At 43.5% G+C, this 17,310-nt stretch overlaps 1 protein-coding gene across 2 annotated transcripts in view; it reads right to left on the bottom strand.

Annotated features, from left to right (window-relative positions):
• The window catches only part of LOC111153613 (neurotrophic receptor tyrosine kinase 2), a 318,559-nt gene that overhangs the window by 49,418 nt on the left and 251,831 nt on the right, over positions 1 to 17,310 (bottom strand). For both annotated transcript variants that reach the window (XM_022512747.1, XM_022512746.1), the window contains one exon: positions 14,123 to 14,357. In XM_022512747.1, the coding sequence (XP_022368455.1) occupies positions 14,123 to 14,357 (235 nt within the window). The remainder of the gene's footprint in view (positions 1 to 14,122; positions 14,358 to 17,310) is intronic.

Below are 17,310 nucleotides of genomic sequence, written 5' to 3'. Positions count from 1 at the left end.
AGTGTATGAAAAGTGACTTTTAAGTGGCTTAAGATACTCATGGGATGTAGGACATGAATTCAGGAGATGTAAAGGGAAGGAAAAGGTGATGGTCAATGCATGTGCCCCAAAGACAACATCCTGGGACTATTCCATAAAGATCTGGGATAGTGATCACATTTCTAGGAACTCATCCCAGATCCAAGGATGTTTATCCAAAGACATATTTATTCCTCCACACATGGAAGGTACAGCCCAGCATATGCCACAGGATTCGACTTTGTATACTTTACATTTTCCATTGTGGCATCATGACAGCATCAAGTAGCAGGCAGACTTCTTTACCATTTAACTAAGATGGGAAGTAAGGTTCAGAAAAGTATAATGAGTTGTTCGGAGTCACACACTGCAAACATATTGCAAGGGAGAGTAGATCCAGGTCTGCTGTCTGTTGGTTCCATGTTCCCTGGCATATTAGCCAGATTTGGAATCTGGAAAGACTCCAGAATCCCTCCTAAAGAAGGTCAGATTGGCTTCTCTGAGGCCCCTCCTGATCTAAAAGGTTATGGTTCAGAAATTTAAAATATCCCTTTTTCTCCTCCAGCCAATAAAGCTTTAAGACTCTCCTACACAGTGAGCTACTATCCTGGATGAACATGTTATGACTACTATGGGCAGAGCTCTGCAAATCAACCAGATGATACTTTTCCAATTGCAGGGAGAAGACAGATGAGCCCGAGGGTCTCAGGGAGGCTCAAAATGAGAAAAGCTTGGATTTTTCCTTCGAGAACAGGGGTTCAGATGACAGCTTTGCCGACTCGATAAGCTGTGGCATCTCAGTAGTGTGACTTCACCTCTCTGAATATTACTCTCCTCATCTGTATTGTTAAAGATGGGTGGGAAGGTTAAATGTCAAGCTGGTATATAAAAGGCGGCCAATAAATGTTAGTCTTCCTTACAAGACCCAACATCAAGCCTCTAAGACATTAAGGAGAGTCTTATAAGGTCGTAATCCTTCCTACAATGCAACTTAAAGAGCTTTCTGGAAGAAATTCACCTCTGCCATTAAAGACCTTGGAGGAATTCAAGTAGCTGTAGCAGCCAAAAGAAAACATACGAATACTGGACTTAATTCACTCTGCAGTTTCCCTGTGGGGCACATGTTCCCTCTGTGCCCTTAAAATGGTGCAACACTCCCTGTACTCCCTTGCAAAACTCAGGAAGTTTTCTGTGCCATATGCACAGGCAAGGCATGAGCCACAAGTCCTCCTCAGCCTCTGCTGCTGCTTCCCCGTCATCAGCAACATGTGAATGAACCAAATTATCTCCAGAGCTGCGGGCGTGGGCCACAGAGCCAGGCTCCGCCGTCAAAGGAGCCCAGCGTCATGTTCCCCACCCCCTTAGGAGATGGCTGACGTTGTCGTAGGGCTGGGAGGGAGGAAGCCGGCCTGGAAATGCCATGTAGGGAAGAAACTGTTCCATTTCAGCGTTAGGATTCTAAAATAGCTGCTAATAAAAAGCCTTCATACTGTGACACTTCAATACAGACACCCACAAGCATACCTTAACAAGCTGTTTGACTCCTTACAAGCCTTTTCTTGCTGCAGGGCCCCCACCGGTCACCCACACAGATACACAACCATGCAGTGACAGAGAAGGCCAGCAGGGGTCTGCCTAGACTGCGGGCCAACCTGGGAGACCGGGCTCTGTGCAGGAGGAAGGCCTTGCTGCTCTGATGTTGGCTTGTCCAGGAGTATGTAGCCTCGCTTTGAACTTCCTGCTCATTCTGTCTTTCTTTCCTCATGTTGTCTTTGGCAAAACTTACCCAGAGGATGAGCCTCGCTCACCTCCTGGAGTGAGGGGTGGGGGGTGGGGATCGTCAATGAATATGTAATTTACCACATCAGAGATGCCGTGGTTCAAAGAATCTAGACTCTGAGGATAAGGAGGGTAAGGTATGATCTCATGATAGTGATTACAATTTAGAGTCTTTCCCATTGGAAGTCCTAAGAATCCATTAATTACTATAATAGCATCTCCATCAGGAATATAATGGGTCAAGTTTGAGAAAATTTTTAATAGCACCTATTCTATTTTTGAAGCTGGATGATTTAGATCTGTCATAATGTTACCACTTGAATCTTAGCATAGATGAGACCATGTTTTATCCTTAGCTACTTTCTGTAAACACTGCTGATTAGGACCAATTCTATTCTTAAACTGGGCTATACATCAGACTTACCTAAGAAGCTTGTTAAAAACACAAATTCCCAAATTCTCATCCCCCTACTCCCAGATGCTGAATGCGTATGTCTCAGGTGAGGTTCAGTAATCAAGATTTTGACAAAAGCACTCTGAACTATTGAGGTGTGCTGTCAAGTTCAGAAGTCTATATAGTGGGGAGCTCTTTAGTACCAGGTGAGAGAACGCTGCTATGTCCCCATTAGCATGGGAAAAATTTGTCAGTAACTTTGTGTTTAAAAATTCTCTTAGTGGAGCCCAAATTAAGATGTGTTTTGATTTGGTAAGTAGAACTTTTCAATTTATATGCCTGCACTCAGTTCTAATGACCAGTAAAAGAATCAACAATGAGAAGCAGCCACAACTCTGCAGAGGGATCAGTCCTGTTGTTTTTAATGACTTCATATGTATCCACTATTAAGTTAGATGATTGCAACAATTTCTGAGTGTTTTATCGTTTCTTGTATCTGGACAAAAAGACCAAGAAGAAATGGGAAATGACTACTGGAGGATAGAATTCTAAGTCTTATGGAGAGTTGAGAAAAGAACTGAAGTCATACTTGAAATTAGGAGGTATTGCCATCCTGAAGACCCACCATGGTGGGTAACATCTTTACTTTCAAACACTTCCAAGAAGAATATCATACCATCTTTCTCAGAAACTCCTTTTAGGCAGTTACAATCAGTAAGAACCTAGTAAGTGCCTCATACCGAGTGAGATGTTATGGAGGTCAAATTTAGAAGAGAAATATTCTGCCCAAGAATCACATGTCATCAGGTCCCTGAGTTGGTTATAACTTCAGTCACGTGCGATAGTCTTTAAGTTCCAACAATACCCCCCACCCACTATTCTTTCTTTAAGACCCTGGTCAAATCTTGTTTCCTCCAGAGAACTTTCCAGGTTTCATCCCACTTCTCAATAAAAATCAGTTTAGCTCTACTCCTAACATGTAGCACATGCGTAGTATCAGAGTAATTTATTTATGTGTTTTCTCCCCCAGGAGACTTGTGATCTTCTTTAGGGAACAGAAGATGTCTCGCTCAGTATCTACAAGTTGAAGAGGCATGGCTAGGAACAATACCCACACTCCCATCTTGGACTAATTCAGTTATTTATCCATCCAAGGTGTTCTGTCCCTGAGCATAGGACAAAGGCTGTGGAAAAATGTAAAAAGTGTGGAGCATTCTTAATATTCAACCCACATATTTTTTCCCAAAGCCTTCTTGAACCAATTCAAAATTTGAGCCTGGGGAATCTCTCAGAGGTAACAGGGAAGCTAAGGTAATTTCTCCTTGCACAATACTCACTGGAGATGGAGAAAATCTACTCTTGTACTTAAGTAACAATCTTGTGTAGGCAGGAAAACTTTAATTATAGAAGAAGAAGTATTAGGTTAATGTAAGTTATTGAATTAAAAAGGAAACAAAAGCCTTTACAGGAAGTAGCTGATCTAAAGACGTGGGAGAACTTGTTTTCTTTACTGTAGCTTATAAGTGGTTCACGAATAGATTTTTGGAATGACATAATCATCACCAAGAGAGATGGCAACTGTCTTCTACTTCTATTCAAGGCAGAGTTACAGAGAAGAGATTTACCTTCTTATGTGAAACAACTAAAAAGTGGATTAAATTCATATGAAACAGTTATTTTCAAGACATTAGATAACAGTGAAGGACAATGATCCCTGAGAGATGAAAAACAAATGTGTAAGTCCTATGATTTATTGTTAAGCTTAATTTACTGCAAGAGACAGAGGTGGGGAAGCCCAGCACATCCCCTAAGTTGAAGAGTTGGGAGCTGGGAATCTGGGGAGATTAAAGCAGCTAGAGCGGAAAAGACAGTATTCTAGAAATGGAAGAGCTGCACACATAGGGAATTCTGAAGATCTGCAGAGGGTGCCCTCGAGTATTCAGCTGAGTGTTGGTGAGTGCATGCATGTGCAGATACTATCAAGGGCTGGGAAAGAACTACCCCAGAGGATCAGTGGAAACAGTGCCCAATGTTCACACAGGATCAGAAATAGTGTTGGTTCCCATGAAGCTGGGTGAAAACCTCATGATTCATGGGGACTTGCATAGACTACCCAGTAGATCTTGCCTCAGTAGTAAGGAATGATTAATTCCAAAGTAAGCACTGGTCTAGTCCTGCCTAATCTTAATAGCAACAGACAAAATGATCAAACTGTTTCAAGACAATAAAAATACATTCCAGAACAAATCTCAAAAATGTTTATAGGAATGCAAAAATATCCAGCACCAAAAAAGATAAAATTCACAATGTCTGGCATCCAATCTAAAATTACCAGGCATACAGAGGAACAGACAATATGACTCATAATTAGGAGAGAAATCAACCAAAGGAAATTGATCCAGGATTGACACACGTGTTAGTCCTGCAAACAAATGTATTTAAACATTATTATAAATGGATTCCATATATTTAAAATGTTACTAGAGGCATGTAAGATGTAAGAAAAGCCATAATGAACTTCTAGAAATGAAAACTATAATGCATAAGATGAAAATAAACACTGGTTGGAAATAATGGAAAAATAGACATTGAAGAAGAAAAGATTATGGAACTTGAAGATACAGTAATAGAAATTATCTCAAATGAAACATACAAAGAAAAGAGAATCCAAAACCATGAAAGATTTCAGGGAGCCAGGCAACAATTTTAAATGGCTTAATATAAATGAAATTGGAGTCCCTTGGTCCTGAGTAGGAGAAAGAGAAGAAATATTTGAACAAGAATTGGCCAAAAAATTTCCCAATTGATGGAAACTGTAAGCCCACAAGTCCAAGTTATCCATTGCATCCAAGCACAAGAAATATGAACAGAACTATACCAAGGCAAATTAAAATCAACTTTCTCAAGACCAGTAATAAAGGCATTATTTTAAAAGCAGCCGGGGGCAGGGGGGAAAGAAGCATTGCATACTGAGGAACAAAGATCTCCCACTGAGAAATTCCAATAGTTTTATTTTTTAGCAATGATTATGTGCCACTTCAATTCAGTTTTCTCAACAAACTTCAAAGGCAGAAACTCACTTCAAATAAAGAAATAAAGGCTAGGAGGGTATATTAGGTGAATATAGCATAATTTTCTTTACTTTCTTCAAAGCCATTCACTTTTTTTTAAGATTTTATTTATTTATTTGATAGACAGAGATCACAAGTAGGCAGAGAGGCAGGCAGAGAGAGAGGAGGAAGCAGGCTCCCTGCTGAGCAGAGAGCCCGATGTGGGGCTCGATCCCAAGACCCTGAGATCATGATCTGAGCTGAAGGCAGAGGCTTAACCCTCTGAGCCACCCAGGCACCCCAAAGCCATTCACTTTTGCTTCCTTTCTTTCTGCAGTAGAATCACAGTTTTATTTAAGTCTTTTACTGAAAGGTCACAAATATTTTCCTCCCTTTTTCCTTGTAGTAGAATCCCAGTTTTGTCTAGGTGTTCAGTGACAATTTGTAACAAACCCACCTGTGACCAGGTAGGTGAAAGGAGGAGTCTGAAGAGGGGATGTTCTGAGAAAGAATTACTTTCTGATGAGAAGAATGCATGCAAGGAAAAAATACATGTTCCCTGAAACTGTTCTGTCTTTCTCCTCTAAGTGAAGTTCAGCTGTGTTTGGAGTTGGGGCAGCCATCTTGGAGCCACAAGGAAAAGACCAAGGATATATCAAGTGCCAGTCCATAGCTCTGACACTGAGCAGCCTGGGAGTCAACCAGCTGCCACCCACATGTGAACTCCTTGGCATGTAAGCAAAAATGACTCCCTACCTGCTTCAGCCAGTGCTAGTAGCATATTGCTATCCTAGGTTAAATTCATTCTTCCTTGATAGAAGGAGAAGATTAGGAAAGAGAAAGTAGATTTAAACCTTTGCCTTTAGGACCTCAGTCTGACATTCTTTCCTCTTTAACCCAGCTAACTTTTTGTTGCCAGCTTCCCTTTTAAGGGGCTCTGGTATGAGTGAGGAAAAGTATAGAATGTCGTGAGTGTGAGAAGCTAAATCTTGACTATTTTGAAAACAGGGAAGAAGGGGGAGGAAGTACCTGCTCAACTCTTAACACCTTGAGAAATCAGAGTCCCGCTGGCCCATCTGAGCTGATGAGCTATGGCCTACCTTCATTCCCAGAGCACCTAACTGCAAGTAGCTCGTCTATGCACAAGGTGGACAGGCTAGTGATCTCAGGAATAAGGGACTAAAGAGACTGAAGAGGCAAGGGAGATTTATTCCATGTCATGCTAATAGCCTTCACTAGCCTTCACCAGGAAATTAATAGGACCAGGGACATGGGCAAAGAATTTGCAGGTCAGCTCCTCTACGCTGGCTTTGGGCACTTTCCATACCCATTCACATGACACAATGACAGAGTAAAGGGTCTGAGGAGTTCTGCAGCAAAGAAAATGATTACTTAGCTTGGTGATCATGGATCTCTTTTACTGGCAAACACCCACTGAACAACTCAGGGACACGGTTTGAGAGACGCTGTTCTACTATATAGGACTGGGGATTTGGGGATCTGTTGGGCAGATCTATTTTCATAAGCTGACAGAATGCAATCTGACATGTTTCTTTCTGGCATAAAATCTCTCAGTGGCTCCCCGCTGCCAAAAGGACCAAGTCCAAAGGCTCTGGCACGGCAAACAGGTCCCTGCAAAAATCTGATAATAGCTTCAACAGCCCTACTTTGTTAGCCTGCCTGCAAAGGTTGCAGGCAGAGGGGCCGCCATTCCCTGGCCACACACCATGATGTTTACACTGCCATCTCTTTCCATAGTTCCCTCCTATGCCAAAAACGTCTCCTTCCCTGCCTGGCCGGGGCCCTCTTGCCAATAGAACAATTTGGGGTTCATATCTTATATTCCAGCTCAAATGTCACATGTCTGCGAACCCTACTCTGATTTCCTGAAGTAGTCTGGTGGCCTCCTCTTTAGGGTACATGTCTCTGTTACAGCATTTATCACATTATCACACGTGCAAGAACTCCTCGGAGTTACAGACCACGTGTCTTTTGTATCTAGAGGCCTTGAGTATCCAGTAAGGCATCTAGCACATAGTATCTGCTTCATACATGTGTGTCCAAAAAAATGAATGAATGCATGCAAGGACACTCACCCACCCTTTTGCGACGCCAAAGCATATGTAAAAGGCTCTTAGGAAGGCTTGAATACAAATTAAGCCAATTTAGAATCTTGAAATAATTTATGCAAATCTAGTTTAATATAGAATTCGTCTGAACTCAATGTTCTGATTTCTCCCCAGCAGACAGGTTCCTCTGAACTGTGCTCTCTCTGAGTGCGGTATGAAGCATAAATTGAAGATGATTTCATGAAATAAATAAGCTCTTAAGTTTCTGGGGCCACTTTAATCAAAAGAAGTCAAATAGAAAGGTCTATAATTGTTCATGTGGACATTGAGTAATCGTGTCTTATATATGAAGGGGGAAATGAAGGAAATGATGTATGCAAAGAAGAGTTAATGACACAGAGGACATTCCTCTTTCAGGAAGGGGCTTTGCTGCCTCTGAAAATGAACAATGTGACTGGTTTCAAAGGTTCTAGGCAGAGTATACCAGAGGACGTTTTTCTACTATGGTATAAGCACAAATCAGTTTTAGCTCCGGGATCGCAACTGAAAAAAAAATGGTCGGAGATAAGGACATCCTTATATCTCTACCTTCACTTCCTGAAGCCAGTGCTCCTATCCTCAGGGCCATGCCCATCTGCAAAAATTTGAGAATCTTCTTTATTCTTCTACAGGGTTAAAAAGCAAAGGCTTTTACTGATACATGTGCTGTTCAGCAATCATGCACTGACCACCCAGTATGTCCTGTGCCCAGGGGCAGTCTCTACAGATATCAAGATGTGTAAGACTTGTCCTCTCCTTGCTCCCATATTAGTGAGAAGGCACAAATAGGAACAAATTTCCATGATGCAATATGCCCTGTGCTGTAACGCTTATTTATTTATGTATTTATATATGAGAAGGCATTTGTGAGTGAGATGCTTTTTTAAAGATCTTATTTATTTATTTATTTATTTATTTATTTATTTATGTGTCAGAGATTGGGGGGCACAAGCAGGGAGAGCTGCAGGCAGAGGGAGAAGCAGGCTCCCCGCTGAACGAGGTGCCTGATGTGGGACACAATCCCAGGACGCAATCCCAGGACCCCAGGATCAAGATCTGAGCCGAAGGCAGATGCTTCACTGACAGAGCCACCGGGCGTCCCCAGTGAGATGCATTTTTTTTTTTTAAGATTTTATTTATTCATTCAACAGAGAGAGATCACAAGTAGGCAGAGAGGCAGACAGAGAGAGAGAGAGGAGGAAGCAGGCTCCCCACCAAGGAGAGAGCCCGATGCGGGGCTCGATCCCAGGACCCTGGGATCATGACCTGAGCCGAAGGCAGAGGCTTTAACCCTCTGAGCCACCCAGGCGCCCCGTGAGATGCATTTTTAAGAGATTTGAGTATAGTTGACGCACAGTGTTTCAGGTATACGACATAGCATAATGTATAAACTTGTTGAATCACTCTGTTGTACTGTTTATTTATATGAAATGTGGAGGCATCAAGGGTTTGTGAGCAATTACTGGTCTTGGAGGAAGTCAGGGAGGGGTTGAAACAGGAATTTCCTCCTAAGAATTAGCAGGCATTCACCAGGGATATTCAGTGCTGTTCTTCATAGGAGGAATGACATTGGCATTTTACACAACAACCCATAGAACATTTGTGAAATGACTCATGATTAAGCTATCAATCTACTAGTCTATTTATCAACTGATCTTTCTAGAAGTGCTCATATTACATTAAAATAGTCCATAAAAAATAAACACATTATTTTCAATACCAAGATATGAAGAGTTAACTCTTGATTGTTTCTCATGTGTTTGTCTGATTCTTAATTTACATAAGTCTTCCCATCGTCTCTGTGTGGAGGACTTTATTTTCCAGTTGGTACTAAAGTTCAAATCAGTTCTTCTTGCTGGTTGTTACAACAGCTGATTTCAGTGTCATCCATTTTCTTTTCTCTCTGCAGTAAATTAGCTGGTGTTGAGCCATTGAAGATGATTTCTTAGATATTATTGCTGGTCTCACTTTAATACCTTAGGGCTCTGACCATGGCTTTGCTTAGCCAAGGTATACTCATTTGCTTTTCTAAATGTCCACCATAAATCAATTTGCCCATTCTGCTTCCTTGTTTTTTCTCCTTAAGTGGAAGATGAATTAAAGGACAGGGTTTCTTACCACTTCAATATGAAACTAAAGACCAAAGGGGAACAAGATTTAAAAGCTAAGATTTCAGATCTTAGAGATCTTCAGATCTTTCCTCACCAACAGATCTCATTCATCTTAAGCACACATTGGACCCAAACAGTGAAAACCACCAAAGTGCACGTGGCCATCCACTGTGGTCCAGTCTTGACCAAGCAGACTGAGATCCTAGGTCTCCGACAGGCAGAATGTGACAGAAATCTGGTTCAGATGTTTCTGAATTGCTAGGTTTTGCCAGTGGAGGGAAGCAATAAAAGCTAAAGAAAAGACTGGTACTGCAGAGCTGTTAATTAAAACAATTCAGAGGACATAAATGCTAGAGTAATTCTGAACCCACCATATCAGCCTGGTTTCAATGCAAATGGACTGTTCCAATTTCTCCCTTCATTGGGAGGATATAATTAGTTCAGCTGCAACAGGGTGGAAGCCTTAAGGCAGCCATCTTCTGGTGCTTCCAGCTCCCCCATGATGGAGGAACAGCTGCCACATGCCCCTCCTGCCACAGACTGCATGGAGCTGTGGCCACCCCACAAGGCTGCCCGTAAGGCACCGTGAGCAGAAGGTTCCGCTTTCCAGTGGGACTGGCTGTTGCTTAAAGATAAGGGACATGTTATTCCTCAACCTAGCTGACTCCAGGACCAAACACCATCCTTCCAGATTCGAGAGCCTTGGCTGACACAAAAATCCTCCCGCATTGCTGTGGTAGAAGAGATTTTTAACATTGGTGATGACAGCCTGCACCAGCTACAGCAAACAGCTCCTCACCCTGGGCTCTGACACAGGCTTTTGGAGAGGATAGGAGAATAGTGAAGGGAAGACATTCTTAAGGTGCTGGCACATGAGAAACCGAAGCTCTGAAGAAGGCACATTCCCCAGCTCCAGTGAGAGGATGAAAAGACACCATGATGGGAAGGGGATGAATGCAGAGCTCAGAGATGTTCCAACAGGTCGGTAACTAATGGGAAAGCAAGAACGGTCTGGGAAACAGCCACTGAAAGATGACCCTGTAGTTCACGTGCAGAATCTGCGGCAGCTTCTGCTTGTCCATTGCACAAACCCAACAGAATGGAGCCCGCTGGTTTTCTTTGGATATTTTTCATAAACAAAAACATTCTATAAATGGCTTCTATGTTAATCAATAGTTTCATGGAACCAAAAGTTGAACCATCATTTGTTTTCCTAGGCTACTATCAAACCGTCTGGTCTTCGTATCCGTCATCCACTTTCCTACCCCCTCCTGCCCATCCCTCCCATAACAGAGGCCAATGTAAGGCTGGTTCTTCCTCCTCATCCTTGGTGGGAAGAACAAATTAGCCAAGTGAAATACAGATCCCCCAGCTGCCACTGAGTACTCATCCTGGTGGGAGAGGGGTAGGGGGTGGGGAAATGGGAAGCATTATTTCCTCCAATCAATTCAGAAAAAAGTACTTTGGGAAATGTCACCTGAGTGGTGAGCTTTCCTTTTAATAAACGATAACAAAATAAAGTAGATAACAAATGATGGTACTTTCATAATATATAAATAATCCAGACTAACTTCTTACGTTCATAGTAATGGTCACTATTTAGCTAGTATTGTCCTTTTTAGACTTTTCTTTTAAACATGAGATATAATTCATATATCTTAGAGTTTTAGACTTTTTAGACTTTTTTTTAAAGACAGGAGATACAATTTATATACCATAATATTTACCTTTCAGTGGTATTTAGCACATTTATCAATATACTAAATAACCACCACCACTATACACTTCTAGAACATTCTTATCACCCCCAAAAAGAAACTCCATATCCAGCAGCAATCACTCCTCATCCTCCATCCTCCCAGCCATTGGCAACCACTCTCTGTTTCCATGGATTGGCCTGTTCTGAACATTTCATATACTTGGAATTACATATGTGATCTTTTGAGGCCTGCTTCTTTCATTTACCATAAAGGTTGCATTAGGGTTCCTCTGTGTTGTGGCATGTGTCAGGACTTCATTCCTTCTTACTGGTGAACAATAATAGCCCATTGTATGGATCACCATGTCTCCTTTATCCATTCACCAGTTGACAGACACTCAAGTCGTTCCCACTTTTTTTTTTAAAGACTTTATTTATTTATTTGACAGAGAGAGATCACAAGTAGAGAGTCAGGCAGAGAGAGAGGGGGAAGCAGGCTCCCTGCTGAGCAGAGAGAACCCAATGCGGGGCTCGATCCCAGGACCCTGAGACCATGACCTGAGCCCAAGGCAGAGGCCCTAACCCACTGAGCCACCCAGGTGCCCCAGTCGTTCCCACTTTTTAGGTAAATTTATGAATAATGCTGCTAGGAACATTTGTGTACAAGTTTTTGTGTGCAAATACGATCTCTCTTCTCTTAGCTAATATACCTAGGAGTGGAATCACTGAGTTATATGATGAGTCTGTGTTGCACATTTGGAGAAACTGCCAAACCATTTGCCAAAGCAGCTGCACCATTTTGCATCCCTACCAGCAGTGCCTGAGGGCTCTGATTACCCCACATTCCATCAACACTTGCTGTTGTCCATCTCTATTACAGCTTCCCAGTGAGTGTGAAGTGCTCTCTTGATAGGGCTTTGGTTTATATTTCTCCAATGACTACGGATGTTGAGCATCTTTTCCTGTGCTTATTGGTCATTTGTATATCTCCTTTGGAGACACCTCTACTTAGAAATTTTGCCTACTTTTTAATCAGGCAATTTATCTTCTTACTGTTGAGCATTTCTATCTCACTCCTCTGATTTATTTTTTCTAGAGATTATAGGAAAGGACATTGGACCCCACCTGGCTTAGTCGTGGCTTTGGGAATGAAGCATGATGTTATCCACTTGGATCACGAGAAAGTTGAAAATTCTTATTGAGTACCTATTTTGTGCCAAGAATTCTAAGACCTTTATTAACTTACTGCTAAAGAGGAAGCTCTTGCTTGGGCCATATGTTTCTCCTTTCGATGCTTATCAAGATCAGCAAAGCTTTTCTTTAGGGAAGGACTCATGTGGTTCTTCATCTCTTGAGAGAGGGAAACGTCCCCACCCCTACCTCCCAGCAAAGGAATAGAGCTAATGGTGGAGATGCCTCCATCAGTAGATAGTCTCTCTCCATGTTTTAGCTATCCGGAATAAACTAGTCATTATTAGACTCAGGACAAGGGCTTTGAAGCTCCATTTGAATACTTGAAATTAAGACCATTCTTGAATTTTCTACAGACACACCCAAGAGAATCTTTTTCAATTTGGTCTCCACTTCTTTTTGTCCCGTAGACTGTGGACAATGTTTCTCAAGGTGACAAAGGAAGAAACCCCATAAAAAATCTACAGAAGAAATCTACAGCAAAGCCCTGGATTTATTTTCTTAGACTACTTGTAGTGATGTTGACTTAACTAAAATGCAGGGGCATGAGAAATGAGTAAGGCTGCAGAGAGGGGCATAGGAAACAAACAAATTCCTCAAAACTAAACCATAAAGGGAAGAACAAAGGTGAGGAGAGTTATTGTCTCTGCCAGTCCTACCTTACAAAAGCTAGTCGAGTTACATGTTTGGCCTTCTTAGGCTATGTACACACAACACATTTATTCCTTTTCCTTCCTATTCTCTTCCTCTGTGCATGAAAATGAAGCAAAACCACAGGAAAACCTTCAATTCACTTTCAATATCGTGACTTCAAGGTTTCCAGAAATGTCCTTTTCCTCTCCTACCCAAGTTCCAAGATCTCAGTTAACAAATCTTGTCAAGGGGACCAGTTCCAGGTAACCAGGGGATCTGACTTGTTTCTGTAACTCTAGTCCTTAGTGTTTCTAGTAGTGGAAGCGCAGATAGCCAGAGGTGGGACTCTCCAAGAGGAGGCAAGACAGAACCTCTTATACCTCACAAAGAAGGCCACCAGACAATCCACTTCCAACCAAGAAGTGGTTCTGGGTGGGAACTTCCAAGGTCTATGGTGCTATTATTTATGTGAACAATTTTGTCTTCAGCCACACCCTCAGACAAAGGCTCCAGGCAGAATTTCACAGAATCAAATATAAACTTCAAAACCTTTTAACCTCGTGCCAAGGAGGGATTCCTCCAAGCCCTCGGGCTTCCCTGGCAGAACCTTCATGCTGAGGGCTTTTCTCTTGGATATATCACACACCAGTCTGGAGAACTATGGAAAGAGCAGGATGGGTTTTATGTGGTGCATTGTGTTCCCCCAAATTTGTGCATGGAAGCCTTAACCTGCAGTATCTCACACAGTAGTTGTATTTGGAGATAAGGTCTTCAAAGAGGTGACTAAATGAAAACAAGGTTGTGGTAGACCTTCATCCAATCTGGCTGCTGTCCTTATAAGACAAGAGAATTTACATAGAGACACCAGGGATGTGCACACAGCAACAAGACCGTGTGAGCAACAAGACCATGTGAGCGCGTGGAGAAAGGCATTTTCTACAAGCCAAGAAGAGACGCCTTTGGAGAAAGCAACCCTGCCATCACCTTGACCTTGGACTTTTAGCCTTCCAAGAAAATAAATGCCTATTATGTAAAGCCCTTAGTCTGCAGTATTTTGTTATGGCAGCCCCAGCAAATGAATACAAGGGACTCCCAGGGAAAGAGGGTCCTGGGGACCCCTGGTGGGCGCAGCCACTCACCCTGTAGTAGTCAGTGCTGTACACGTCCCGGGACATCCCGAAATCCCCGATTTTCACCAGGAGGTTCTCGCCGACCAGGCAGTTGCGGGTGGCCAGATCTCGGTGCACGAAGTGCTGGGACGCCAGGTAGACCATGCCCGCGGCTATCTGCTGGGCGATGTGCAGCATCTGGGATTGTGTCAGCTCCGTCGGCGGGTTGCCTTCGGCCATCAGCACGGCATCAGGCCCGTGGGCCCTGTGGAGGGCACAGAAACGTTGCTGAAGTTCCAGCACTTTCCTCCAGGAGCTCTGTCTCCCAGCAGTGGCTAGGGCTCAAGGGCAGCCTGACTTAGTGAAAAAGCAGGGGTGGGGCAGAGATGCTTACCCACAGATGTACCCCTAAAGCTTCAACTCCCTGGAAATCTAGAATTCTCGGGACCACGTGGGTCTGCATGGTACCCTCCTTGATACACACACACACACAGGTCTGACTTTGGGGGCTCTGGAGCTAGTCTGGCACTGGCACTGGCCAGAGCCCCAACCCTGAGAGGCAGTAGTGCAAAAAACCTGAACAAAATAAAAGTAAAATAAAAATAAACCAAACCAAAACCAAAACCAAAACACAGGGGGAGAGTTTGGCTTTCTTGGAGTGATGGTTCACCGTGTCCCAGTGGGAGTCCCAGCCGTCCCCTCCCAGCTACAAGCTGCAGCTGGAACACCCTCCCCCGCCCCTCTGCTGACCTGGGCCAAAGCCTCCAGGGTGCCCCCACTGGGGCCAGAGTTTCCAATCTGTCCTGGTCTCCCTCAAGCCCACCTGAGCAGAATCCCAGGGCACCCTCTGTCTGGACATTCATTTGCTGTGAAAAATGCCCACCCCTCCCCCCTCCTCCAGCTCCACCTGTGCACTGGCCACCACATGGAGAGTTCTAGAATCACAAAACATTGTTTCTTTTACTGGGCCAAGTTTTATTTTTTATACTATGGCGGGGGGGGGGGGCGGGAGTATGGTATTTTATATCTTCTTTTTCTTCTATCTTGTGCATTTGGCCTTTCCCTAGCCCTGTGATGACTTAGGGCATCTCAACACCGGCATATGCTTCATCCGGTACCAGGATGTGCGCTCAGCCCCATCCCCTCTCTGGAATCCTGCCAAGACTGGTGTCACAGGCCCCTGATGGCCTGAGGGGTGCTGCAGGGTAAAGAATAAAGGGTCCCTCTCTTCCAGAAGCCGTGGCCGAGTGGTCAAAGGGCTGCTCCTCCCAGAGGCAAATAAGGGAGAAGATTTCCTTCAGGACAGCTGGAAGCACTCAAAATCAATTCAGAAGGTTTTGAATGGATTTTGAAGTAGATGATCCCACCTGCAAGGGTGTGAAGCTGTAGGAGTATTTGAGGGTTGGAGTTGTTCCAGAATACCCTGCTCCTTCTGCCTCTCCCTGCACCGGCCAGCCCCACGTCAGTTGGCTCATTTCCCGCTGCAGGTGTATGCCCCTTCTTCCTGGCTCCAGCCCCCAGTGATTTCCCCCTTGCTGGGTTTCCAAATCCATCATTCTTGTATTCTCAGAGAAAAAACATGGACAAGGAGGAGGGGAGTTTTCTGCCATCAGGATCTAGGGAAGACTTTTAACTTGTCCAGTCGGTGATTTTTCCCGTCAGTCAAACAGAGGGCTATTAGGCTAAATGATCGTGTAGGTCCCTTGTACCCCTAAATATCCGGGTTGAACCATTCCTAGGGAGAAGCTTCCTGTTTTTGTGCCAGGAGGTCCTAGCACGGTTCACCTCCATAAAATGTGGGTACCCACTGCACCCTCCTAAGCTCTCTTACGGGAGTAGTAACTGAGACTGGGCAAGAACAGAGCTTTGTGGTCTTTCACGGAAAGCCAGCATTAAAGATTGCTCAAAGGTTGTTCTTCCCAGCACTAAGTGCGCAGAGGAAGGGGGGAACGTCTTCACTGATCACAGGAGACAAAACCCTCACTGTGACTTCAACACCAGCAGAGAGACCTAGAAGAACACACGAACTGGGAGAAATCCTGAAATATCCAGAGGATCTAGGCCAGGATGGAATCTTCATAGATTCAAATCAAATCTGGCTCACTTGCCAGAACCTTATGTCAGCCCCAGGAATCTGGACCCTTCTAAGAATCTATGCACTGCAAAGACTCCAGAGAAGAGGAGAAGTCTTAGTGCAGGTTCCTGCACTGTAAACCAGTTGTCTCCTCTACTTGCTTTTGAGTATTTGAACAAGACTCCTTTTAACAGGAGAAGCCTTTGAGCAGAAAGTCCTGCTGTAAAAAGAGGGCAGGCAATTCTTCTAAACAAGTTCCCAAGAGGAGTATAAATAAAGTTAACACAAAAGTCCTCTGCTTCATTCTCCAGGTTACCCTGAAGTTCCTGGAAATAAAAACATATTTTTACCTCTTCTGGAAGAACATGACTTAAAAGGAGAAAAGTGCCATTAGCACCCTGGCTGGGGAAGCAGGAGGGTTCAGTGGGCTTCTAATGAGGGAGGCTGTTCATCTTTCCTTGGCTTATTCTCTCCAAGTGTGGGTTACAGTGGGCACTTAGCCACGTGGTCCGGCTCTGAATTCCACAGCATGCTACTTTCCTTCTTATTTTTTTTCACCGGGTACCTCTAGAGGAAGCAATGCATGCTTAAAGCTCTGGGCTTTGCAGCCAGAGGCTGTGGGTTTGAATCTCAGCTCTATTACTCAGGTTTTTTTTTCTTAACCGTAAAATAGAAATGATTATAATAATAATTTATTAAGTTTATACAAGTTAAACCATTTAAAATGCTCAATAACATTAGCTGTTGTTGCTTGCAAACTTGTTGGAAGGATTCTGGGAGAGATTCTAGAGGAAAAACTGGCACCTCTTTGCAAGCAAGAACTATGTGTTTCTCCTCATTTCCCAGTCACCCTAGCACAAGGTGTTGGTGTTTGATGTATGGCTTTGGAATGAATAAAAAAGGGCGAGAGGACACTGTAGACATCTGCCTTTATAGGGCAGAGCCAGTGACATGTGGGGACATGGTCATGGCATTTAGGGACTGGGTTCCCTTCCAGAAATGGAGGACGGACTGTAGTTCACAGTGCATTATTATGCCTGAGAACCTGCTTCTTGGCATTGAAAACCTTTTGCTACCAGAGTTCAGCAGATTCTGAAATCGAGAGGGAGAGATTTCTAGTAACTCCATGCCTTGTGCAAGACAC

The sequence above is a fragment of the Enhydra lutris genome, unplaced genomic scaffold (assembly GCF_002288905.1).
Source record: "Enhydra lutris kenyoni isolate GAN:26980312 unplaced genomic scaffold, ASM228890v2 scaffoldscaffold33, whole genome shotgun sequence".
NCBI classification, from domain to species: domain Eukaryota; kingdom Metazoa; phylum Chordata; class Mammalia; order Carnivora; family Mustelidae; genus Enhydra; species Enhydra lutris.
The sequence above is the reverse complement of the archived record's forward strand: the minus strand, read 5'-3'. Positions and strand labels throughout refer to the sequence as shown.